The sequence below is a fragment of the Colias eurytheme genome, chromosome 2, assembly GCF_061535395.1.
Source record: "Colias eurytheme isolate Ceu_HAF_F1 chromosome 2, ilColEury1 Martin Lab GWU primary, whole genome shotgun sequence".
Classification (NCBI taxonomy): domain Eukaryota; kingdom Metazoa; phylum Arthropoda; class Insecta; order Lepidoptera; family Pieridae; genus Colias; species Colias eurytheme.
The window spans coordinates 11,968,282-11,996,279 of record NC_142981.1 but is presented as its reverse complement, the minus strand read 5'-3'; the positions used below and the strand labels follow the sequence as shown (position 1 = coordinate 11,996,279).

At 33.7% G+C, this 27,998-nt stretch overlaps 1 protein-coding gene and 4 non-coding genes across 5 annotated transcripts; 3 read left to right on the top strand and 2 right to left on the bottom strand.

Moving 5' to 3' along the window:
- On the bottom strand, positions 1-27,092 carry LOC149910719 (adenylate kinase isoenzyme 5). Its single transcript, XM_090116292.1, has 13 exons — positions 26,467-27,092; positions 25,415-25,561; positions 23,924-24,034; positions 22,307-22,449; positions 18,541-18,723; positions 11,518-11,626; positions 8,996-9,333; positions 6,695-6,825; positions 6,112-6,331; positions 5,239-5,403; positions 4,307-4,421; positions 1,736-1,884; positions 1-964 (listed from the first exon to the last, which is right to left on the bottom strand). The coding sequence occupies exons 1-13, from the start codon at positions 26,486-26,488 to the stop codon at positions 845-847; spliced, it is 1,953 nt and encodes a 650-aa protein (XP_089972418.1). The 5' UTR covers positions 26,489-27,092; the 3' UTR covers positions 1-844.
- Positions 9,741-9,814, bottom strand: TRNAI-AAU (transfer RNA isoleucine (anticodon AAU)). The gene has a single exon. It is a non-coding gene; the product is annotated as a tRNA-Ile (tRNA).
- TRNAI-AAU (transfer RNA isoleucine (anticodon AAU)) lies at positions 11,078-11,151 on the top strand. The gene has a single exon. It is a non-coding gene; the product is annotated as a tRNA-Ile (tRNA).
- Positions 14,592-14,665, top strand: TRNAI-AAU (transfer RNA isoleucine (anticodon AAU)). Its single transcript has one exon. It is a non-coding gene; the product is annotated as a tRNA-Ile (tRNA).
- On the top strand, positions 17,794-17,867 carry TRNAI-AAU (transfer RNA isoleucine (anticodon AAU)). Its single transcript has one exon. It is a non-coding gene; the product is annotated as a tRNA-Ile (tRNA).
- Positions 27,093-27,998: the final 906 nt, after the last annotated feature.

Genomic DNA, 27,998 nt, shown 5'->3' with positions numbered 1-27,998 from the left:
TATAAAATCGATATTATTTGAAATATAATATAACACGTTTTTATAATATAACTTACTTAATATTATGTATAAAGAAAAACGCATAGAATCTACAACTTTGGACGTTTATGCTTTATTAGGCTTAGAATTTTTATCATTATTTTACACTTGGTGTCAATTGCACTGTATATAATTAAGAAATAATAACTTGGAAATAAATAAAAAAGTTTTCAAATGTTTTTCCTTATCAAAGATCATTCAAAACCTAATTCAAATAAATAAGCACTATAAATATAACCATCTCATGTAACACAAAACAAAAGAAAGAAACAAATATACTAAATATAACTTACAGTTAATTCACTTCAGTGTTTATAGTTTATACGTAATTTTTTTAGAAACTTAACAGCAAATATATTTTTGCTCGCTCTATATCCTCTTAGCTCTATATTGTGCAATGTTCATAGATTTTCCCGTACCCGTATAGATAACGCACGTCAACTTTCACGATTATTCGCTCGCACGATTTTTAGTTCTACAATATGCAACACTATTTATCAGTTGTGTCTTTGTGTAGCTGTTATATTTGTGGTTATACGTTTTTTATTTTTTTCAACGTGCTTTATTTTTTGCTCGCTCTATATCTTCGTACATCCAACTACCCACTGTAAGTAAGTTTTTTATTTCTTTCAACTTGCTCTATTTTTCCGCACGTTCTATACTTCTTAGCTGTATAATATACCGCATTGCAAAAATGCGTGTTCATAGACACTTTCTCTGACATAGACTCTCTCATAGACTATGCTCATATAGACTTTTTTCGCTCGCTCTATACATTCTCAGCTCTACAATCCAACTACCCGCACTAAATATGTGTATTCATAGATATCTCTCCATTACTCTGCTCATACAGACGACGCACGTCATCATGCGTCATCTGAGAGACGGTCGGGATTCGGGACATTGTGGACACCATTGGTTTTACCTGTGGGGAAAAATATAATCAATAGATAAATTATTTTAAAATAGTTAGGAAATCGTAGATATAGGTTTACACCAAGAAGCTTATATCTAATACACTGGAGATTTCAGTATGAACATTAACTTGTAACAAGAGAATATGACGTTGAATGACGCCTGTATGTTTTTTTATCCCTTTCACACCTAACTAGTTAGGTATATATAGGTATGTATGTTTTTTTATCCCTTTCACACCTAACTAGTTAGGTGTGAAAGGGATAAAAAAACATACAGGCGTCATTCAACGTCATATTCTCTTGTTACAAGTTAATGTTCATACTGAAATTTCCAGTGTATTAGATATAAGCTTCTTGGTTTACACATAATGTTTTCTAAAGTAATTCCTATATAATTCATATGAAACTAGTCAATGTAATACATATTAATGCCATTAGAATTAAACCCATGTATAGGAAAGGAAGCCTATAGGCTATATATCTATGATTTTATAAGTAGGTACTCTTCATTCGCAATTATTGACACACTATAAAGTTTATAGTATTCGTGTAAAACTAGAGTTATAAACTAAAATTTGTATGTTGTCCGTCAGTATATTCCGGACAAGCTCCTTAACCGATCTTGATACTTTCACTGCTTTTTAATAAAATTATAGTAATTAAGGCTACGTTGATTTGCCAAAAATCTAATATTGGACAGAAGAGTAAGTCAGACTACTTTTATTTTACCAAAAATCTCACACAGAAAAACCAACTAAAAATATAATACAATATCATACCTTATTATTCCCTAAATTTATGAACCCATTGGCCACACCATTAGGCACCCCGTTCTGTGCCCAATTGTGGGGCAAGTGGGGCATTCCATTCGCATACCCTGCCCCCAGGCGGGACATTGAGTGCGTGAACTGTTGCATGGTTGATGAACCTGCAGATTATACTCAAACTCAAACACGTACTTAAAGTGCGCCCAAACTTTATTATAGTAAAAACAGTCAAACTCAAACACGTACTCAAATGGGTATGCCGCATAATTGTACATTTGTTTTAAGTGACTATTTGGTAAATTCTTATTTTTGTGTGAATCTATACTTAATATTATAAAGCTGAAGAGTTTTTTTGTTTGAACGGGCTAATCTCAGGAAAATACTGGTCCGATTTGAAAAATTTTTTCGGTGTTGGATGGCCCATTTATCGAAGAAGGCTTTAAGCTATAGGTATATCACGCTAAGACCAACAGAAGCGGAACCACGCGGGTGAAACCGCGAAGCGGAGTAGTTAGATAAACAGGCAATAAGCCAATCTTAGACTAACATTGATTTACTCAACTTCTGATAAAACTATTTATAGATAAATTTATTTATAGATAATCACAATGTACACTGAGAAGGTATCAAGATAATATTTTTGACCGTGACTTTTTTGTGACACGCTAAAATGTTGCCGGTGTTCAAATTGTTATCACATGATCCCTAACAGTCGTATTTTTAAATCGATTAAAAATTCATTAAATTTCAAATGTCTCTATAAAACTCGTGGAAAACAAACACAAGAAAACAAAATAATCAAAAACGCTTCTTAAACAGTCTACATGAATAAAAAAGTTTGTATTTTTTCACAAGAATTTACAAGATAAATATTTCAGGACAATTTTCACACACGGCACGAGATGATCCCATACTAGCCCTTCGCTTGTGTTATGGAAACCAGATGGCTGATAAACATACATATATAATTTTAAATAAATACTTATATAAAAAAATGTTGTGTGGTTTTATGAAACCACGGTAAAAGTGAAACTGTTCGAACGGTTCCGAACACTGCTTTGTGTAGCGCATGTCGCGTGACGGTCGGCTGCCGAGTAGGTATACCTACTCGGCAGCCGCGATACACGCGACATGCGCTACACAGACCAAAAAGTTTGAGACGATGTAATAAAAGTTTCACTTTAATAATCAACACCCAGAGAGAGCAAATATCTATGTTCATCACACAAATATTTGCCCCGGGTGGGAATCGAACCCACAACCTCTGGCTTGGAAGGCAGGGTCACTACCAACTAAGCCAACCGGTAAGTCATAGATTTCACAAGGTTTCGCAAGATTTCACAAGTATTCCCTAAAATGTGTTAAGAAAATAAAGATTTTTAACGGATTTAAAACGCGATATATATATTACTAGCTTTCCGTCCGCGGCTTCGCCCACGTTTTCAAAGAAAAACCCGCATAGTTCCCGTTCCCGTGGGATTTCCGGGACAAAACCTATCCTATGTGTTAATCCCCAAATTACCCTCCACATGTGTGCTAAATTTCATTGTAAGGTTCAGTAGTATTTGCGTAACAAACACACACACATCCTCACAAACTTTCGCATTTATAATATTAGTAGGATAGGATATTATTTTCCCGACGATTCGAACACTTTATAGCGAGCGTGGTCACGGGGAGACTGAGATGTTATACGTCTTGACGGTAATTCAAAAATTTCTATTTCTAAACTACCTCCACCTATTTCTCCGTAGTTGATCTGTAGAGTATTTTTCTAATCAAATACTATACCCGGCGCGGCGAATGATGATCCCTATGACAGTTCGTCATAGTGATTGCTCGTATGATGGGTCGTGTCGATACTTTATTATTTTTAGGCAAAGGCGTGGTTTGCATTCAGCCACGTCGGTAAACATGTTTTTAAAAATATTATAAAATTAATTTTTAACGTCTATTATGTTGTTGTTGTATTAATTTAAGTTTTTTAGCATAGATTAAGTAGGTAAGTAAAACGAAAGTTTTCCAAAACATAAAAATGTGCCTTATCATTTTCACGTAATTTTTAACCCGTTTAACACAGTGTATATTATTTTATCATGAAAATGGAATCCCCCATTTAATTTGTCTAAAAAACTTATATTATCATAGGTAAGTAAATTAACGCGAACGGTAATTAATTAATTAATTATGCTGCGATCTTCTGTTCCATTCAATAGTGAATAAACTAAAGCTTAAACATGGAAAAAATGTGAACTCGTTTCCATTATCGAAATTTATTTGTCGATACTTTCCGCACTAGTCGATAAATGCCAACGATGTACGTTTTGTAGGACGTAAACGTAAAGTCAGATTGATATAATTTCTCGTAAATGCTAAGAATTGTTATAATTCCAACGGAATATCATTGTAATGGCATAAAGCTACGTAAAAATTAATAAATGCCATTTTTAGACGCCTCCAATACGTTTCTAATTTAATGGTGACGCCATTTCAAGTTTGTCTTGTCTTGAGAATAACTGTCAGTGTCATAGGGATCATCATTCGCCGCGCCGGGTATAGAAAATACTAAAATGTGTTACTTACCATTTTGTGGTTCAGAGTCAGGTATCTGCGCGATGATTTCACTTTTCTCCATTTCTTCTAGAAGAATTCTTGTGAATTCTGTTCTCACTTCTTCTAAATCCGTGTCACCGTCCACCTAAATGGATAAATGTTTATAATTGTATTTTTCTTTAAATTTCACTTCAAAAATAAAGTAAAGAAGAATGATGTGTGATGTAGTTGCAAAACATTACTTAACATACGTTGGTAGAAGGTTTCTAAGATTTTTAATTGCTGTCCATTGAGTTACTATGTACTACGTACTAGAGAGGGCATCGCTACTACACTCTATGTAACACGAGTTAGAGGCAAACGTCACAAACTCATCGCTTAATCTATGACGCACTAGCCGCCCCACGCGCGCCGCGCACATATTTTGTTCATGGTGTCCTCTCTATACGTAGTAATAATACCTCAAATTTAGTGTCGTTACATGGAAACTAGTGCTGTCGTATATAATTTCGAGTGTTATGAATTTAGACTCCCACTGTATGGAATGTAATGTATAGTATGAAATCAGAGTGCTGTGTGGAATTTATAGAGTCGTTATAATATTATGGAATCTAGAATGTCAGTCTAAGGTCATAGTGAATTTAAAGCGTTCAAATTCAAATTCAAAATTCAATTTATATTTATTTGCAAGAAAGTTACAAATTAAAGATGTTTTAGTTGCAATATTAAGTGGCTAATCCATTCTACCCATTGATTGGGTGTGTAAATATTAAAAAAGAAACAAATTAATCCATCAGGCCCCGGAATCACAGACACAATAGAAAATCTATTGTGTCGCGGTCGGATCTGGCCGCTCGGGGCTCAATGGGTTAATCTAATTAATCAAATGTACACACAATTCTACATAAATAAGAATGGCATTCTACGAAAATATCTACTAAAAAGTGTCATCAAATACTCACAATAACCAACCGATGCTGATGGTCCAAATGCTTCAACATCGGCAGACTCAGTTCTCTGAACAATTCAAGTCGTCGTCTGAACGCACCAACTGCGTCATCTCGACGACCACGACCGAGCTGCAGCTTGGAACAGTCCACGAGGACCATACGAGGTTCTGTGTGGTACTGGGAATAATATATATAGATATAAAAAAGACGTGTGGCACTCGGGGACTGCCGCGGTTAAGCTATTGCATGCTATGCCTTCAAGCCACACCTCCGAGCCCGTCGGAGTGGGGAGCGTGAGGTTTTTTCGTTACGGAATTTCTAGATTCGGTCCCCGCGCTCAAGGCCTGCGATAGAAGCTATGCAATAGCTTAATAATAAATACATATAGTTATAGAAGTAAGTAGTGGTGTAGGTGGAGAGTTTTCGTCTGGCAGGCCAAGACCTATTTCGTGGTTTCAGTCCCATAGAAGTAACTATATAATTTGAGTCGGGGGCGAAAGGCACCCACTGAGAATTAATATACATACATATTATCACAGACTAATAATAATATACTACGTATACAAATATTATGTATAAATAACAATTTAAATTTTAATACATATAAATATGTCACATTAATAATTCAATTAGTTGACAAGTGCTATGCAAAGTTCGATGGGATACTGGGTGGGATAGCATAAAATGTACATTAAATAATATGATATACTAACACATGGTTACATTAATGATTAATATTAATATACTGATGAAAAAACATATTATTATTATCTACTGACTTACTGGCAAAAGATTTTATCCATTTTACAAATCATCCACATCAAACTACCCTGTTAATATATTCAAAATATGAAGAACCCATATCACAACATAGAACCTCCTTACCTCGTTCTGATACCAGGTCATCTGCTCCAAGTCCCTGGGACACCCATCGAGCACCAGCCCCAAGCCGCTCCTCGCAGCATCACCCACCACACTCCGCACCAACTTCACCACCAGCTCCTTGGGCACCAGTTCCCCACCACTCACTGCTGCACGGGATAGAGCTCCGTCTGATGCTGGTCCACCACCAGCATCTGCTAAGGCTCGGAGCTTTTGGCCAAGACTGGAAAAGGATTTTTTCTGGGTTAAAATGTGAAGGAACATTAAATTCTGAGCTATTTGATCAACTTATTGGTGGAGTTATCGCGTGGTGTAAAAATTAGAAGTTTCAATTTTGGACTTATAAACTGGTATATTATACTATCAACGTCCAAAAACAAGAAAGAAGATCATTGATTTCGAGTGGTTAAACCTTTTATAGCAATACTATTTTCCATGATGGTGATCACATATAAAAATCAGTACGAATTTCTTATAATTTTCATTGCAAACAAGATATCGGTGATAAAAATCACCACCTTTCACCGAGCTACCTTTTTGTTATAAAGATAGCAGGGATTGAAATCAAACAAAAAAATTTACTTACCTAAAATGCATCCACCCCTCCCTTTGACTCACAGCCCTTTCACAGAGCACAGCTTTGTTACTACCGGGTCCTCCCACCACCCATACTGTTGGCACCTTGGTTGCTGTACCACGTACTCTTATTACCTCTGCCTGGAAAATCATACGAATAACAATATATTGTAATTTATATAAATCGGGATAGATTACAAACGTTTATTTCTTTTGGAAAATCGTCTCATTTGATATTTTGTTTTAATACATTCAAATGCATTTTAAATGAGTTTTTTTAAAGAATAGAACAAATCTGATGAACCTGCCTCTTTTGCCTTTAATGCAGTAGACGAAAAACGCGGGTTCAATACCCGACTCTCGATGTTTCTATTCTCACTTTCCTTATTGGATAAATCCTGTTTTTTATCTGTTACTAGCGGTCCGCCCCGGCTTCGCCCGTGGTACATGTTTACGTTTTCTCTACATAAGAACCATCCTCGTACTTCAAGGAATATAATAAAAAAAGAATTATCGAAATCGGTTCAGCCGTTCTCGAGTTATGAGCTTACCAACAAATTTTGCGATTCATTTTTATATATAAGATTAATTTGGTAAATTTTCTATTCTCTTATGTAAAAAATCCCGCAAAGCAATTCAGGTTCATCTTAGTATTAAAACATTTAATGATCTAAGACTTAAAAGTACGAATGAATTTGAATTTTATCGCTTGGATTTAACCAATGTTAAAGATGAGTGTTTGATAAACAAATCGTTATTTTCTATTTGTGTCTACTTTGTCCACTCTTCTATTAGGCGCTATCTATAGCTACGAATATCGTGACGTTAAAGGTATAAATATTCTTGTACGAGAAACTTTGTTGATAGATATTTTTTAAAATTACTGTCCATGTATTTAATATCGTGCGTTGGAATAGAAACTGTTGAACCCAAAAGAAAACTAGCCTTTATTTCACCAGGCAGGATATAAGAATTTTCCTTCTTAAATAATATCAATGGAATATTTTTTAGAAGTATTGAAGCAGTTAATTAAATATAAGGGTTAGTATCCGCCTGAATAATTTTGTAAAAGTAAATAAGAATTTCACTAGAAATTCCATGAAATCTGATAATAAACGCCCTTGAACTGTAAATTTAGTCAAGCAGGGTAAAGATGATCAATCAAACTATATAACATAAAGGGGTAAATAAAGCCCTTTTATCATATATGAACAAATATTTCGCCTACTCATTATAATTTACTTTGTGTTCTTTTATTAACATTTTGCGTATTTTTATACCTTTCTAGGGTCTGGAATTAACTCATGTCGCTTTGAATGAATTGCAGGAATCCTTTTGTATGGTAATGTTGAAGCTATTTTAGAGTATTCTGCCTAAGTTGAATAAAAATAGAAAGCTTTCCAATTTTGATATCATTTCTAATGAAGATATTTTTGAAGTGTTGTTAAATCATTAATATAGACTGCTAGACAGAAATTTTCTTTGAGAAGAGGAAAACATTAAAAAAAACTTAAGAGCCAATCAGACCATTAGAATTTTTAGTCAACTGGCCTATATCAGCCACTAGTGGTATCTTTAAATGATGTTTCATTTACGTTCACGTCATACCCTTTTTGTGAATCCCTTATAACGGGAATGTTGTTCGTAGAAAATACGCTTGGTGAAAATAATCTAGCAATTACTCGTATTATATATGTTTGAAGTGCCATCGTGGTTGACCCTGTATTAGTACATATTTTGACAAATATTTATCGACCTTTTCAATCAGATTAACATCTTTCAAGTTATTAAAACCACTCATATCTTCGCATTTTACCTACTAGAATTAGAACGCGTCATTCTATAGACAGGCCATGATCAAAATACCCTCATATGAGTATAATAGATTAATGTATATGATGTATAATATTAATAAATAGAAATCACTTTCATAACAGCAGTCACGCAACGAGATTGACCGGCAAATATTGATTTCTACTTTCATGTTTTTATCTACGAATTGAATAAACACCAACATTGAAGGTTCGTCTAATGTCATGCCATAAACTCTACATTGGTTATCAAAATGGTAAAATTAAAGCAAGTCAAATGCAAGCGGCTTTTCTTATATGAATTTAGATAAAATTCTTAAAAAAAATTATTGTTCTTATATTTCATAAACAAAAAGTTTCATCAATTTCGATTCAATAGTTTTTTTTTCCTAAAAACGAAACTATTCCCTGAAAACGAAACTCACACAAACTAGTGTGAAAAAGGCAGGCTCAGTAACTACTAGAGAGAAAAACATATAATAAAAAATAAATAAACTTACCTTAGGATTAGCATGATTTACTCCATTCACTGGCATGACTTTCGGCATGGGCATGGTCGGCATGTCTTGTTCACGTACTCCATGATCTGCCATCACTTGGCCACTTGGCATGACTTGGCTATTAGGCATGGCTTGACCATTTAGCAATGTTTGGCCATTAAGAATGGCTTGGCCACTTGGCATGGTTTGGCCATTTAGCAGGGCTTGTCCATTTGGCATTTGTGCAGGTCTTGGCACAATGGTCGCTGGCATATCGTCATCTAGATCGTGTGCGTTTAAGGAGTCTGGTCTATGCCTTGTTGGCGCTGGTTCTACACCAACTATTTCACCTGGTATGCCTATAAGAAATACATAATTTATTTTAAAAAAGGGATGTTCGCCCTTACATAATCTATTTTTTAACACCTCTATTCTCTATGTTATCTATACGATATTATCTGTGGATATTATAAAGCTGAAGAGTTTGTTTGTTTGAACACGCTAATCTCGGGAACTATACTTGTCCGATTAGAAAAATTATGCGGAGCATAGCTGTTAAATATAATAATAATCAATTTTCTTGTCACTACTTCTCCATTGCGGCATTTCGAATCAGTGTAACAGCCTACAGGTAAAATAAAAATCGAGGGCAAAAATGTATCACTGATTTTAATTTTATATTTATTCACTGCTATTGTTCTAGTAGGTTAAAGTTAGATACTAATTTAGCATTTATTAAATGTGAATGAAGTAAAATAATATTTCTTGGCCCATGAGGGGATCGAACCCGCGACCTTCGCGTTATTAGCACGACGCTCTAACCAACTGAGCTAATAGGCCTATGTGCTGTCGCTCTAAAACATCATATTACTTTCTTTAAACAGTTTTTATCCTGTTAATAAGCCCAGAAGCCTTAGAGGCAATTATATAGTGGACTTTTTGTCGTGAATACAAGCCTGAAATATTATGAGTTGCAAAATAAATTTACTTTTAAACCGTGCAGTGTATGTGGCTGTCCTATTCTACATCTACTTTATAAATATACTAGGTTTCCGCCCGCGGCTTCGCCCGCTTTGTCTAAAACCTAATAGATTATATACTAAAACCTTAATCTTGAATCACTCTATCTATTTAAAAAAAACCGCATCAAAATCCGCTGCTAAGTTTTAAAGATTTAAGCATACAAAGGGACATAGGGACAGAGAAAGCGACTTTGTTTTATACTATATAGTGATAGTGATATAACTCAATGGGGACTGACTGACTGACATAGTGATCTATCAACGCACTGGCCAAAACCCGGACGGAAGGGCTGAAATTTGCCATGCAGGAGATGTTAGGACGTAGCTGTAGGCATCCGCTAAAAAGGATTTTCATCAATTCTACCCCCAAGGGGATAAAATACTGGATGAAAGTTTGTACCACGAAAAATTTATCTTGACCACGCAGGTGAAGCTGCGGGCAACAGCTAGTAGTCCAATAAAGCTAGAAACCAAGACCGAACGGCTTATCAATATCGAATATTTACAGCATTATTCGTGCCAAAAAAGAGTTGAAATAAAAGTAACCTATACTTGTAACAGTGACGTATAATTATGACATCACCATGTACCTACGCGGTTGACTTAAACATAATATAGGAATCACCTTGGTAATACTGATCGATTGATTTGTAAAGCATTTAGGGTTTATGTATGTAATTCTAGTAATATTAACGATTGACAATAATGTCTTGTTAAACTACTCACGTACTGCATGTACGCTGCATGCATGCAGAGGCAATTTTGAAATTGGACCCTTAATTGGCACCTTAATTGTGTATAGTCAAGCAGAGGCAATTTAGAGAACAACTGAAATTTCTCCGACCGCCTACCAACAGCCAGACAGGAGAAAAATGTAACCGATACTATAAATGAAAAAAAATATCAAGTACACTGTACATAATTTCTATTACTTGATATTATTACTTGAGATAATTGTATTATGACCTTTACCAATCGTGATTACACTATATTACCAATATTAAAAGTTATAAATAATGGAAGATTTTTATTCTAGCTCTACTTTAAATACTTTTTACTTATTTTCAGCTACCCGCACAATGGCCCATTAGCTCAGTTGGTTAGAGCGTCGTGCTAATAACGCGAAGGTCGCGGGTTCGATCCCCTCATGGGCCAGATATTTTTTTTTTAAATACAAATAATTTCAAATTCTGTATTTGTTTTATGTGTCTCTTACAAAAGAAATGAAAATAAGCAATTCTGCGAAGTACCTAGATCATAAGGTTAGGACAACAGTGAACACATTACAAGTTTCAAAAACCTTAAAAAAAAGATTAACTATACCTTGTTAGTAGTTAGTACATCGGGTACCCTCAGTTAACTCTCAACATATCCCCTAAAAATCATTATTTGTAAAATGCTCTATGCTCATGTGATAAGAGCAAAAGTATACATATAATATTGTTGTATAGAATCATTTTATGCCTGCTAGACTATCCCTAACAATCGCATCAATAACTGTCTAGCTAATAGAACACCTACCTCCATTACCAACTCCGTTCATGTCGTCATCCTCAACAGCAGATAGTATTTGGAGCACAGCAGCTCGGAAGTCCCGGTAGACCTCCTCTGGGTTACGCTCACCATTTACCTGGGTACAAAGAAATGATAAAACTCTGTGTTCCCCGATGAGTACAATATGGGGGTCTTCAAGAGGAGAGTGAACAGACATTCTAGGGAAGCACGCTCCATCTTAGGCCACATCTCAGCTTACCATCAGGCGAGATCGTGGCCAAGCGCTCCCCTATCGCAGCATAAAAAAAAACTAATATTGAGTAAAGTGTATTGAAGTTTTCTGTGGAGGCAACCCTAATGTTTCCATAGTAAAAATAACATACACAGTTTAAGTATAATGAACTGTTTGCCAGCAAAAATCTGCTAAAATTTATACAGTCCGGTCCTGATAAGCTATATCAAATAAAGAGTTTATTTTATTATAATCGCAGTTTCATCTCGTATTCTACTCCTTAAAAAATAGCCCATTATGAAACTTTCTCTTTCAGAGAACTTCGAAATACTTTCATTCCAATTATCATCCTAATCTGAACATGCTAGTTTAAACTTGAAGCATAGCAGACTCTTTCTCAAATGCCTAATTTAGCATATTCATCATTTAAATAATTTTATATTTTTGTTATAATTTGTATTATACACTGATTTCGCAATTAGTTATTGTTATTATTGGCATTCTCACCGGGATATGTGGGTCACCACTAGGGTTATCAAAACCTGCCTTGAGACTTATTTCATAAAACTCAATGAAAAATTACACGTTCATTGAATATTCATTGAAATTAGTTAATTTTATGTATTTTTTTATAATTCAATATAAATGATTACAATTATACACGTCCACACATTAAATTATCTATATTTCATAACTAGATTGAAATAGAATTTAAAATGATACACTTCTAATTTGAATAATATCCATCTCTCATCAAAATTGTGTTACTCTCAGAATAACACAATTTTTCGCTTTGTTTGCTTTTAATTTGCTTTGTGATTAGTACATATTAAATATGGTGGAGTCATTCCTCTAATGTCACATGTAGCGTATTTACTACAACAGTTTGTTACTGTTGTAGTAAATATTACTCTGAATCAAATAAGTAGTTATATTTTCATTATAGACCTTTGGTTTTCATCATCATCAACGGCCTATATATTTTGTTCCCACAGCAAGGACACAGGTCTCTATCATAGGAGGCTTTTTACCATTTATCCTTGGCTAAAATCGCTGTCAAAGTGCGGGTTAGAAGTTAGAAGTCAAATGTGTTGGAAATTTTTAACACGCTTATTTTCAACAAAAAAAATAAATTTCATTTATAACTGCCCCAATATTTGCAAAAGGCAGTCAAAAAACTTTAGTATCGCATATTAAATGTTTATTTAAGAAAAAAAAACTTCGTTTATAATTGCCCCAATATATTTGCAACACATAGACAAAAAAGTCGAATACCGCATAATAAATGTGACGCACCTGTCCGTTTGCTCCATAAAAATCAATACATATAAAATGATGACCCAGTGCTAACAAAAAATTCATATTCTTGGTAAGAGTGACGCCCACTCGCTAATATTTAATGTTTGGCAGTACGATATTGTTTCCAAACTAATTGCTTGTTTAATCGAAACTTCTGGTGTTTTCTATGAATGCTTGTTTAGTTTTATGAAGTATGCTTCGTTGTAATTGAAATATTTTTTTTATGAGGTATGCTTCGTTGTAATTGATTGATTGATTTAATATTTTTTTGTATTGAATTTGGAAGTTTTACTTCATTTATGACGATTGAATAGTAAGGTAAAGTAAAACGATATAACACTTTATTTTTGTCAAATTCATATTAAATGTAATTACGAATTTTTTTTAATACTCAACAATTTAGTTGAAAGATTTTCCAAAAGGCGGATCCACATAGAGCGGAAAATACTTTGCGAGGCTGCTCGCTCTGTGTGGACCCGCTAAATATAAAAAATATAAAAAAATTCAGTCTGTAACTTTTGTAACAATTCAATGTAATTCATAGTCAAAAATTTTGTTAAAATTCAATGTAGAAATTAAAAATTCCAATGTAATAAAAAGTATTTTAGTAAAATTTCAGAGACTAATCCTCTTTTATTTTCCCAATTCGCATTAAATGTAGGTACCCACAAATAACGAACCTTTCCAAAAATACAAAATAATACCCAATTTAAATTCTGTCCAGCTAGTCCACATAATACCTGTTATTATAGAGGCAGGTCTAACAAAAGGCTCGCATGCAATAAGTGCAAAATAATGTCACTTTAATACGAGTATAAACTATAAAGCTTTTAAAACTGTTTTAAAATAAATTCCATAGTGCTACCAAAATGCGACTTCCGAGTAATTTATATCCTTATGCGTCAAGGCCTTAGAATAAATTTATTTATGGGTATTTTTTTAACACAAGTACACTCGGTTTTCAAGCGACTTAAAAAACAGAAGGTTCTCTTCAATGGTATATTTTTGTGTTTCTTACCTATGAACTTTCGACTAGGTGAACCGATTTTGATGATTATTTATTTATTTATTTAACTCTTTAATATAATTACTTTACATAAAGGCAATTATGTTACAATTTTATACAAAAAAACGGTTTAGTTTATTAGGCGGCCTTTTCACTTAGAAGTGATCTCTTCCTTGCAATCGGGATTAGAAAAGCCTTCTGTTTGGTCCCATTTATTTTTTTTGCAGCACTGACTATTTGAACGCGGTTTAGTTTTTTGGGTAGATAAATAATTGTATTTTAATTGTTGTATCCGGATGGGACGGAAGGCCCAAGCGGGAGAGCCATAAGGCATAGAATTAATTAATTATATTTTTCCATTATCTGTGCCATAAATTGTTTTTAGCTTGTCTTTCCCTTATCAATGATCATCGAATCAGTACGGTACGTAGGTATAATAATGTGAAATAATCTCTTAGGTCATAAAGGGGTTTAATTTAATCGAAATTTTATTAAATCCCCTGATAATTGTAAATATTATATTACAATAATGTTGTAACTGCATTTTTTAGATTGTTCATCAACGGCCCATTAGCTCAGTTGGTTAGAGCGTCGTGCTAATAACGCGAAGGTCGCGGGTTCGATCCCCTCATGGGCCAGAAATCATTTTTTTATATCTAAATTATCCTGGTAGTTTAGCATATCCACAAAATTCTTTGTCAGATGTCAGAGATTGTCAGTGACTTGATTTTATGCCAAAAAAGGGTTAGAAATTGAGCCAGAAATTTGGTGATATCTACTCGTATAGTGATGGTATTTTTTTATTATTAGGTATTGAAGATAGGGAGGCGCTTAACCACAATCTCGCCTGATAGAAAGCTAAGATGTGGCCTAAGATAGTTCGCGCTTCCCTAGTAGGTACCAATTCAATCTACGCTTGAAGTTGTTATTTTATGATGTTATTATAAAAAAATAACACCAATCTGTAGTAGTATAACCTATTCTCAAACCATTTTAAAATACCCACATTATTTTACCCTACTGCTCAATATTTTTCACATTTCATAAAATCCACATCCATTACACCTTCAAAGGGATTATACTAGAGCAAACTGAAGAACAATAAAGCGCTTACTGTTTGAATTATGGACGCAAATGGATGGTAATTGCTAAACTGTCCACTTAGCCGGTTAGCGCTTGAATATTATAACGATAACCTTGTTTTTACTGTGTACACTTTATTGTTTTCATGGCACTTTTTCCAGCGATGCCTAATTTATCTTGTGTCGTGTGACTTTTGGATTATGAGAGTAGGCTCTTGTGTTTACGAGCAAATATGTCAATAATAAGGGCTTAGTTAGCTCATGTTTTTGAAGCCATAATGGATTCCTACTAATTGTCCCATTGGACAATATGGGTGATGGAAAAGGGGAATGCTCTTGTTAGTATGGGTTTATTTTGGCATATTATATCTTCTCTACTGTTAGCTTCACTCCGTTATGGTAGATCTGTACCTACTTATTGTACAATTAGTGGGATTTCCCATGATAGAGCGTAGATACTTTTTTATACGTCTTAAATTGCAATAAAGGTAGACCTTTTTCTGAATGGCAGTAATTTTATGTTACGCAAATGCTTTAAAATAATACTCTATCCCCTGAGCAGTTAACCTAGCTGCATTTCTTTCAATCAGAAGAATTACTTTCTGCCTATTTACATCCAATTGCATCAAGACCAAACTTCCAAAAAGGAGTGCAGATAATCACCGCCGAATTCATCATAATTCTTCTTTTCATATTCCGTCGTCTCTATGACACGTTAATTTATTAACGAGTACCATACCATTGACATTGCTCGGCTCCAATCGATATCGGGTCGCGCAAACAGCTTGGTTTATTGATGGCCATCGATTGTTTGACCGCTGTGACGCTGGGTGATGGACGGTAAATAGTCTGCGTTTTGGAAGCTTATAGGAATACTTGGGATAGATATAGATAGGATAGTTTGGTTGTATCTAATAGTCGTATGATAGATGCGTTTTGGACTTGGTTCTTATAGGAATACTTGGGATAGATTTAGATAGGATAGTTTGGTTGTATCTAATAGTCGTATGATAGATGCGTTTTGGACTTGGTTCTTATAGGAATAAGTTGGGTTTTGGCGGGCTCTTGACAAGGGAGTATTTAAAGTAGACGCAAAATGTTAAGAAATAAATTATTTTAATATTTATTTGTGTACCACAAACACCTATTTCGTGCGTTTAAGACATTTGGAGTTTTAGGAAATATTTACAGTACTGGAACATTACATAGTATGTGTCTCTATTAATTTATTTGTTACATGGAAAAGTTCTAACTTTTATGTAGAAAAATATTAAAATGCTTTTTATAAATACGTTTTTAATAGCAGAATAAGATAAGCCTGAAAATTGTACACAACTGAACTTATCGACTTGTTTACGTCAGTTATTTTTAACTTTTCGAGAAATTTCTCAATTTATAAAGGTTAAAATTTTGGATAAAAATTGACCCAGAGACATTCTAGTCACATAGGTGGTTTTTCAAGCAAGTGAAACTACGTTCTAAACAGTAAACTTTATGATTCGTTTTTTGCGATTTCAGCTAAATTCATGTCATTCATAGAACTTGGCTATTTAAGTACCAATGAACGGCCTTCCTTGTAGGGTGCACTTGACCGCAGAAAATTACCCCATTCGTAACCATTTTAGATGCTCAGAAAAGTTTATAATATTTAAGATTATCAAAAAGCGGTGCTTTATAGGATGGTCAGGTTTAGGTAATCCGGTATAAATGTTTTATAATAAAGACTGTTTTTAGTTTATTATTTTATAAAAGGTAAAATTAATAATTTATTTTTTAATTCTCTTCCAAGCAAATATATGAAATGAAAATATTATTTTTGTAATACATGTAGAGTCTGGACAAAAGCCCAATATTATATAAACCGTTTATAAACCGTATAGTTTGCTCATAGGTTACGTTATGAACACCAGTAACATTCACATTAGTACTAGGCGGGTTACCATGACGTCTTATAGCAGTTTTATTTCCAGAGTGGGAAAGTGACAGCGCTACACGACCTATATAACTGTCATTTTTCCACGCTGGAAATAATACTGCTTTAAGACATATAATGATACGGTCGGGGGCCGATAATTTGGTCGTTAAATATTAACGGTTACTATGAAATAGCTTAGGGTACAAATTACGTATTAACTTTGTTTGAAAGAAGTTTAAACCTAAATTATTGGTTGTGGACTGCGTCATTGTATCTAACAATTTTCTATCAATTAAAATTTTAGGTAGTTATAGAATGTAAAGCGATTACCTATATCTGAAAAGAATTTTAATTATCTTTTTTAATTACAGACAAATAAATAAAACGTTAAGGTTATATTATTTCTTCAGTTTTATAAATTACAAGCTGTGCCGCGCGGTTTCACCCAAGCCACGGAGGAACTGTGGATATTAAGCAAGTTTTTATAGCCTAAATATGTACTATTCTGATACGTAATTTACATCACTGCCAAGTGACATCAAAATGCGGTCAATAGTTTTCGCATGAAAGAGCAACAAACATACATACATACATCCATCTGTATAAACTTTAATGTTTATATAATATTAGTTATATGAGAGAATACGATGCCCTAACTTTAAAAATTACAGTAATGAGTACATATTCATTTTAATTTTGTTTTGTTTAGACTTTCTTTTAATATTATAATATTATAATACCTATTTTTAATTTCGCAAGCTGCGTCAATGGCCCATTAGCTCAGTTGGTTAGAGCGTCGTGCTAATAACGCGAAGGTCGCGGGTTCGATCCCCTCATGGGCCAAGACAATTTTTTTTAATTTTCATTCAATCGTAATTTTGAAAGAGTATGTGCTATGTACAGTAGACCCGCGTTATACCAACAATGGTTTTGCAAGGCCTTGTCGGAGTACCGAATTTGTCGGATTATAAGGTGCTGCCTAGAGATCCCCCTATAGTCCGGATGTTTTTACGCAAGAGTATCTTATTATTCGACAAATTACGAATGTAATAATAAGATAAGATGTAGGTAGTTCTATTTCAGAAGTACCTAGGTACGAATCATGCTTCATTGTGTCTTCGAGTAGAGAACACTAGAAGTGGCACATTTTTTTTTGTGCAAGTTGTACACTGTTCAATTATGCATGATCGATGCGAAAATTGTCAAAAAATAGGTATTCAGTAATTACAGACATGTCGGATTATAGGGGGCGATGGATAGGCCAGGGGCCGGTGTAACGCGGGTCTACATCCATTTCTTTGACATGCCAAACCATAAGACGCATTTTGATATATAGGTATGAGCTATGGGTATGAGGTATCATAATCATCAAATAGCACCAATTAGGAAATTGAGCGGATATGTTTTACAGTGGTGGCAGCTTGTACTTCCTACCTTTAAAAAAAAAATACAATCTCTTTCGCATTAACAATAATAATTATATTCTACAATAATTAATCTCTATAAAAATACTCACAGCAATCAGCACATTACTCTGATCAAAGTAATCAGCCACGGGCATTACATTCTTATAGAAGTTGTTCAGCTCCATTCTAGCTAGACTCAGGACCACGTGACCGAGTCGAGCGCCATATTCAATCTGCCGCTCGAGCACACGCTGCCGCCAACTGACGAGGATCACGCCGCTGATCGTTTGAATCTGGAATACCGTGTTCCTTTGAATTGGCGGGAATGTTTTTTGAAGTGAAAACTTCTTTAGCAGCGTTGGGTATAAAATCTTAAACTCGCGTCAGGACACGTAACCTGATCGAAAAAGCGTAAGACGGATTTTTTTTTAGCCCTTATATTCCATGCGTAAGACGGATACCATTCCAAAATATCAAACATGCTGAACGTTAATACTTAATCAAGTTTTCACTTCTGCCGGCACTCCCGGAGTGCAACCCGTCTTTTTTTTTATGTGTGACGTTTTATTGAAAAAAACAGTTGGCCAGTAACACGCCGATAATAGTTTTTATATATATATTTTTTGTAAACGTGTCAAACGTTGATAAAAATAAGTGACCAGTTTTTATAAAGATCAGCAGGACTACGTGGCCGAGACGAGCGCCGTACTCGATCTGCCGTTCAAGGACACGCTGTCGCCAGCTGACGAGGATCACGCCGCTGATCGTTTGAATCTGGAATACCGTGTTCTTTTAATTGGCGGGAATTTTTTTTTTTTTTTTTGGTGATATGTTAAACGTCTCGTGGTTTTGTTAAATAAATTACAGCTGGCCAGTAATAGGTGGCATTTCGCATTTCCTGAAAATCTAGAGGATTTCATGCGAAAATTAATTTTTCACACTATCTATCTGTCTCTATCTATGTTAACAAAAATAGACATCATTTAACACAATGATGATTACCTTTAAGCGTGATTTTAACTTGTTTAAACTATTTTTAAACCAGAAATACGAATTTACCAACATTCCAATGAAATATATTTTAATTTAAAGTATAATTTTTTATGAAATTACCGGAATGTCACACGGTTCTAGCCCGCGACACGAAAGATTAGCTATCAAACATGACCATATAACATGCCATTTGTATCACCATAATCGAGATTTAATGGAAAATATATTGTTTTTATAATATTATATGGTTTAATTTAAAATTCTTTCATACCTTTTGATACATACATACAATTTTGATAATATGTTCGAGAAATTTCGGAGATAGGTAGATTACCTAATTTTGGAAATTGATCATAATTATTAATTATATATATGTATATGTAATGCCTAAAGTGAAGACTTTAAAAGCAATTATGAACTCTATAAAATAAATTAGGAACCTATATGATAATAAAAATTAAACTAACTATCTATTGATAAAAAATAAATTCAACAACGTCATAGTTAAATAAAGAGTGAATCAACCACTTAGTAGAGGCACCATTTGTATAGTGGTGAAGGTAAACATAAATTTTTACGGCCACTATAAAAATGCAAGTAATTTGTACACCTTACAATAGAACCCTCTAGACTTAATTACAGTTAACCGAAGGGAGTCATTTACTGTCAATTATTAGTCGTACTATAGCTGTAAAAGTAATCTCTATATTAGTACTAGCTTTCCGCCTGCGGCTTCAGCCCCCCTAGACAAGTGGCTTTCTATTAGCGTAAAGTTTAATCGAATAGATTATGAATGTATGAAATTGACGTTTGATTACGACGACGACGACGATTGATTACGTCAATCTCATACATTCATAATCTATTCTTTTAAACTTTACGCTAATAGAAAACCACTTGTCTAGCCCCCCAGACGTGATGTCTAAAAGATAATCTATACTAATATTATAAAGCTGAAGAGTTTGTTTGTTTGTTTGTTTGTTTGTTTGAACGCGCTAATCTCGGGAACTACTGGTCCGATTTGAAAAATTCTTTCGGTGTTAGATAGCCCATTTATCGAGGAAGGTTATAGGCTATATATCATCACGCTACGACCAACAGGGGTGGAGCCACGGGGGTGAAACCGCGCGGAGCAGCTAGTTAATTATATACTAAAACCTTTCTCGAGAACTAGTGTAGTCTATCTATTAAAAAACTGCATCATAATCCGTTGCGTAGTTTTAAAGATTGAAGCATACGCAGACAGCGAAAGCGACTTTCTCATATACTATGTTGTGTCTAGCTTTCCGCCCGCCCTTCGCCTACGTTGTATAAAACCTATTAATAATTAACTAAAACCACATCTAATACTTTGCTTAAGAACCACGCTATCCTTTGGTAAAACATAATTTATATAGGTGCAGTAGTTTTAGAGTTTATTGCAAACAGGCAGACGCCAGATGGTAACCTACCTATAGGTACCTATATGCGGTGGATTTTTAGGGTGCTTTTAAGATTTTTAAGCTTTTTTAGCTTCAGAATTTTTTGTACCATATAACTACAACGTAAACCTTACAGGTATCAAAGTACATAATCTATAATATCTAAACACACAGAGAGTTTTAGAACGTATTTTATGACAATGAACGTATTTTGTATCATGTTTGTAGTTTTTCATATTACAATGCATATTTTGAAATGTGTCATCATGATACGTGGAATGGAACGTCAAGGTTGCATTTGAACATCATTTGAATTTTGAACTACCGCGTTCGTATAATTATTATGAAATGGTATCTTTTATAGCATAGTATTTGTGTACTACAAATAAATAATTTTGTTTTATTTTCCTTTTTACATCTGAATTTAATCTTTGAATGAATTTCGTTTTTATACCTTGGGAAAGGACTGTCCCTGTATGAGTATGGTTTTAAATACATAGAAAACTTATGGTTCAATTTATTTAGCTTAAGCATTCAAACAAATGCGTAAATAGAAAACAATCAATTTTGTTAGGTACTAAAGTGCAAAAGCCCTTTGGACAGGAAGTTAAAGTTGAGCTTTCAGCTCAACTTTTAATGTAAATAAAGCCAAAAATTAACAATCCTTGTTAAAATATTATATTGTTAATACACCACAAATTAACGAGTATTCCCATTAACAATTCATAGAAACAATTATACAAAAAATGCCATCACATAGCATTAGTACCAGCTGTCTGCCCTTGACACACTGAGTTCCGATTTTTGGAGTCCAATCGATTGACGGAATAAGGACTAATGTGTTCAAAATTGATATGTTTATACGTTTTAAAAATTTGGTTTTATTTATTGCCTATTATGTAATAGAAAATATGTTTTAAACTGGTTTATTAACTCGTTTAAATTGGCTGGATTGAAAGGAATGAGAGGTAGGTAAGTTTAGAAGAAAAAGTTCTTTTATATTTCTTCGGTCTACCTATACATGTAATAAACCTGTGCCAAATATGATGAGTTGTTTAGGCTTGATTGACGCGAATTTCGGTTGTTTTTCATAGCCAGAATCCTTACGAAGGATATCAGGAATACTTACAGTTACTAAAATATGATTAATAATTGACGATACTATAATCCTGTGAACTTTCAATGTGCAAAAGATAATTCGTTTTGGACAGAGGAAAATCAAGATTCATTTAGCTAAATTATTTCACACTAGTTTACCACCGCGGCTTCGCCCGCTTTGTCTAAAACCTAATAAATTATATACTAAAACCTTCCTCTTGAATCACTCTATCTATTAAAAAAACAGCATCAAAATCCGTTGTGTAGTTTTAAAGATTTATGCATACAAAGGGACATAGGGACATATGATTGTACATGTAGTGATTTTATGAAACCCGGTATTAACGGATAAGGTAGTTCTTACCTTATCCGAATATTCAGCGACATCCCTCATAGAGCGAGGGTACCCCGACACGAGGTACGTCTTGGCCGTGGGCGCCATTTTCATTTCCAACATCAGAACCTCTGTTACCGTCTTGCTGGACAGCGTGCCGAAGTCTTGCATATCTAGTTTTAAAGAAACGATGTAATAGTCAGTTTATATGAGGTAAAAAATATAAGAGACTTTTTTTTACAATAGATCTTCAAAGAAGAGGTCATTTTGATACAAAAAGAAGGTACCTACCTACTTTTTAATAAACTATTTTATTCGTTGAAAATGTGGTAAGTAGATTCTTCATTGACCGGAGTGAAATATTTTTAATGTATTCGTAAAAAAGTATTAGGAAATAGCTTACAAACCCAGAACAAACATAATTTCCTACATATCAAACCCTGGACGGTAAAACCGTACAACTATTATTAGCTGGGCAATTTGAGCCAATCATTTCCCCTTATAAATTGACTTACATAAGCAATATTCACGCATTTTCCTGACCCTTAGCCCAGAGGTCAACGATTTCCTTACCCTAATCACTTTACAAGTCATAAGTCCCCACGAAAAGTAGAGAATAATAATATCAATACAGCAATCGATATTATTTCTCGAAATACAACAATACTAGAACACGTGATTCATGAGGCACCTTGGCTTACACTTGGCCGCTCCCACGGTACCTTAGAATACCTATCTATTTACAATTAGAACTTCGTATGGTGTCAGGGACATAAGGACTTTCGACTGAAACTTATAGCGAAACAAATGGAGTATTCCAGAACTTTCCTTTTTCAGACAAACTACAAGAAATAGTGACAAATTTGGTTCAGGGTGCTCTACTGCCTACTCAGGGATTACTTTAGCATAGTTAAATTGTGCAAAAGAAAAGAAAGAGTATGATCTTGAAGTAGAATTCCTTTTTGCTTAACAGCTTGGTCGACTTGGTCTGAACCCTCTTTCTGTTTTCAGCATGTAGTTGCGCATCCTTCATTAATTAAATATTATGTATGCGATACGTTATTATACAGCTGCTATTTTCCATACATACTTAATATTGTAAATGCCAGGTTGTCTACTACACCACTGTGTTTAATCCGTAGGACGGAAAATTTGATGACAATTTGTGTAAAAAGAATTGTAGTCTTGTAGATCAGAATTGAACGGTTTAAAAACCTACCCCTAACAAGGCCCGAGGGTCGAACACCGAGGTGCAATAAATAATGACGCAATTAAAATTTCACAGTGGTATTATAACTGAAATAAGCATCTTAATTAAAGTAGTCATAAATAGTGTTTAAGAATTCGATTGAAACTTGTAAGTAGTAGGTACCTATAGCGAATTGTACAAAAAAATGCAGCAAACATAAAAACAACAACTGCTATATTATTAGCATATACATACCATTAAACCAATAAATCCGCAAACTAGGAAAATGTTCGTCCCAGGTTTAAAGACACTTACAAAAAATATTTACATACTTAACTAGTAATTTATTTGCCATAAAAAAAATGCTATAGCATTGGCTTATCGCTTACATTCAAAGTAATTTCTAAGAGTACGATCAAATGAAACAAATAATAATTTTTAAATAGAAAAAATCTCACCATTCCCAATAGCATACTGCTGCAGCAGATCAGTCATGTTGATGTGCACCAACCCGCGCCGCTCTTGCATGAAATTGTCACAATGTGTCACCTTGCCGCTGCCCGGACCTCCTAAAACAATGTGGTACTAGGGAATTTCTACCCGCATTTATGTTACTTTTATAGGGTTAGTGGTGGCTTTTCTTTCGGACAAATGAATAATCTAACTACATCAGGATTATTTATTGGAATATCCTCTTGCTATTGGTGTACCGTGTACTTTTGTTATTCGAGAAAAATTAATAGAGCCTATGTTACTTCCTTATTAGTGAAAAAAATATTATAATCGGTCCAATTTCGAGCAAACAACATATTTCGTCTTTATAATATTAGTGTAGGTAGGTATTAGGTATCTCGATAAAATGATAGCATAATATTTACTTACCTATATAATCAGATCAACTCGTTCATAAAGAAATTTGTGTACTTTAATATGTATAAAGATTTAGAAACCACCTTTGCAAGTCGATTAAGTATAAGTAAAAAAAATATTTCTTTTTTTTAAGTTTAAAAAAAATATTAATTTTTATTTTTTTAACCTTGGGGGCAAAAGCACTACTCTACAATACATATTATTATTCAGATTCAGATCAATATTTCACACATACGATGTGTACGATACTTATTTTTGTATAGGTATATTTAACGAACATTTTCTTAACTAAATACGTATTTATTTTTACTATAAATTATATATAATATTTTTACTATAAATTGTAATAATTAATAATTGTTATATAAAAGCCCAAGGTCCCTATCTAGGTACTTTACTATTGAACAGTTAAGTATTATTTAACGATACCGAAGTTATAAATACTTTTCACATCACATAATATAAGGCTATTCTGTAAGTTCTGGCTTTCCCTCAAACCTACAAATTACAATGTTTACGCGATGATTGAAAAAGAAAAAAATATATAAGTAGTTACCTAAATTTTAATGCTCTAAGCTACATAAGCTCTATATTATCACGCGGTAAAAATTAAGTAGGTACTTAGTATTGTGTCATTGTAAGTAGAGGTAAAATTAATTTAAAAATTGGTTATAATGTTAAAAAAATCCTTTACCTATGATCAAAATATAGTGGGTTTTAATAATACTATGTGCTTTTTAAAATAAAGGAAAACAAAGACTGCAATTTTAAATTAACAAGACTTGTTCTAGGAACTTTAAATTCGTCATAGTAGGTACTTGCAAAAATCAATATTTATCATCAGTTCGAAAAACAGTTTCCAGAAGAAAAAGAAATGAATGCCTATTAGAAAAAAAATAAATAAAAATTGATAATTTCGGCGAAATGACTCTACTCTTGATAGAATGTTCTGTATTCTTTTAATTCTTTAAAAAATTTTTATGCCATAAAACTAAAAAAGACGATGCTAATTGAATTTTCCTCTTAAAAAATTATCCTTTCTTAGCATTTTATTATTTAAAAATAGAGAAGTCCATTACCCAATACAAATATAACCGGCACATTGGGTGGCTCGAACTTGACATGGCTGGTGTTCTGCATGGGGAACCCCGCTCCCGTGGGGGACGACGGCCAGGTGCTCTCGCGGCGGCTGCGCTCGCCCGTCTCCAAGTCTTCATTGTTTTGTTCTATAGGAAATAATAATAAAATATTTGCGTCTCTATGTGTTTAATGTTCTGTTCAATATACAGGAAATAAAAATAATTATAAATGGTAATGTAATGCCCAAGCAGGCCTAGCAAATGCTGCGTTATGCGATATATATCCTAGATGGATTAGGTACCTCTTATCCATTTTAGAGACATTGCGTCTCCATTTCTTTTCGTTCTTATATTATATAGGGGTTAAAAATAAAATATTTACGTCGCTGTATTTGTTTTTTTTTCTGGTATTGTGAAGTAATAATAAAATAGCAATCCTGTAACAATATTATTAGAACAGTAATAAATACAGTACTAACTAATTTAGCGGATCTCCTCTGTCCTTCTACTGTTAATCCAGTTCTAGATAAGCCAACATAATAAACAATTTAAACATCGTAACATAACAAACATATCGATAATAGTAAAAATCGAATTCTCCTAGTCCCATGTAAATAAATAATAATCATTTGTTATAACTACCGGACTACGCACATATAATAAGTGGTTGAAATGAAAATCTATCGGAAATAATTGTTGTCAGAAACGTAGTAAGTTTAAAATAGCCTCTAAGTGTGGTCATTAGACAACACGTAAATATATCTTTACAAGTTTGTGGAACGAACGTGTATTCTTTGCCCATAGGTAGCAGTTACAGGGAAATCTGGAAAAACGCTGTAGGTTCATTGCCAGGCATTGAACCTGTAACCTAATGATACCATCTGAACTTTAACGTATTTGAAGCTAGCCTAGCAAGTAGCCTGTAATAAAAAAAATCTTTGTCTTATTATTTTATACACCTTATAACTTAAAAGGGGGCTTTATGATTTTAATTTTATTAGTATCTGTATTTTTCAACTTTTTACTTTGGCGCCCAAGGTGGGTCAACTCACCGGTGTCTAAACAGATGCCCATATTCCATGAAGAAGAAAATGTTTATTTGTCGTTCAATCACGAACTCAACAGTCTATATCCTTATCTATTTTGTTGGCACTTGATAAAAACATGTCAAAAACAGTCTGATGTGTGGTCACACGTCGTATTTAATTGTTCATCGATTGAAGGGCGCGACCTTGTAACGAGCATCAACTGAATGAAATAAAAATTTATGTGATAAAATTAAAAATGTAATTAACTCATTTCGTCGAATTAACTCTTCAATTTCAAAATTATTCGAAAGTTGTGTCTTCGAGAGAGCATTTCTGCCAGCAGTTTGGAGCGGTCCTGCATCGCGGAGCTGTCCGCTCTATTTGAACTCCCGCGCGCGACTGACCAAACGCGTTCTTTTCCAAACTCGACGTGTTAGCATGCTATCGCTGTCCTTCGCACCGTAATTGAAAGGGATAGATGACACATTGAATAATTAACGGTACACCCCTGAATGAATCAGCCGCGTGTACAATTTAACGAAATGCAAGCCACATGCAGGGGTGGTTGTAATTTATTTGCTCAAGAACTTAACTCGTTAGGCAATTAGGGTCATGTCGGTAAATTTTAAAGAACCCTAGAGGCCGTCTTGTGTAATAATTTATTCAAACTTACGACTGTAATTGATACGTTTAGAGAACAAAGTTCCACCTGTAATGACACATTTGATGGTACAATTATATCGAAATTCTTAGTGGGTCACCTGAATAATATGTTTAAACAGGACTTTTAGTAAATTATAAAGTAGACAGTTATTGATGTTCCAATTTAATAAAGAATCAAGAAATACTTAATAATACATTTAAAACATCTACTCGCGGGCACCTACCCTCATCTGAAATCAGGAAAAGGTCGTATAGGTATCAAGACTTTTTAGTAACTTCATAAATACAAAACAAAGAAATAGATAGAGCTGTCATTTTATTAATATAAATTTGCGCTAACAACTAGTGCGAGCAGATTTCGGCTAATATTATCAAATAATAAGAACAATAACATTATTACATCTAACAGTTATTAACAATGTCTTTATTAGTGAATTAATAATTGTATAATATTATGTTAAAAAATTAAACAATATTTCAATATGATTATAAAAATAAAATAAACAGGATTAAATACAATTACAATTCATTCGAACTTGATCCACTTTCGATATCTTATTTCATTCAAATTTTGATCTACCCTCACTTTAAAATAAATTTTAAAAAAAATTTCTTAACTATCGATTTCATCAACAAATACAATACTGTATTAAATAGTTCACGTACATTTAGAAATTATATTTTTATTTTTCGTATTTTACCTTAACGAGTCCATTTAAAAACAACATACACAGAATAAACATGGAAACGTATGGAAGACTAGCGATGTCATATGTGAATCGAGAAAGAACATCTCTATAAAGATTGAACACAGAGTTTTCGAGAAATAGACATTTAAAATTAGATTTAAAATTTACTTTTTATTAACATGATTATTTAAATTTTTATGGACA

Excerpts from the sequence above, each read along its gene's own strand:
- LOC149910719 (XM_090116292.1), bottom strand. The coding sequence starts at position 26,488 with ATGGGCATCTGTTTAGACACCG. Across the intron at positions 1,885-4,306 it reads TGACTCTGAACCACAAAATG|GTTCATCAACCATGCAACAG; the intron begins GTAAGTAACACA and ends TATAATCTGCAG. Across the intron at positions 965-1,735 it reads TAAATTTAGGGAATAATAAG|GTAAAACCAATGGTGTCCAC; the intron begins GTATGATATTGT and ends TTTTCCCCACAG.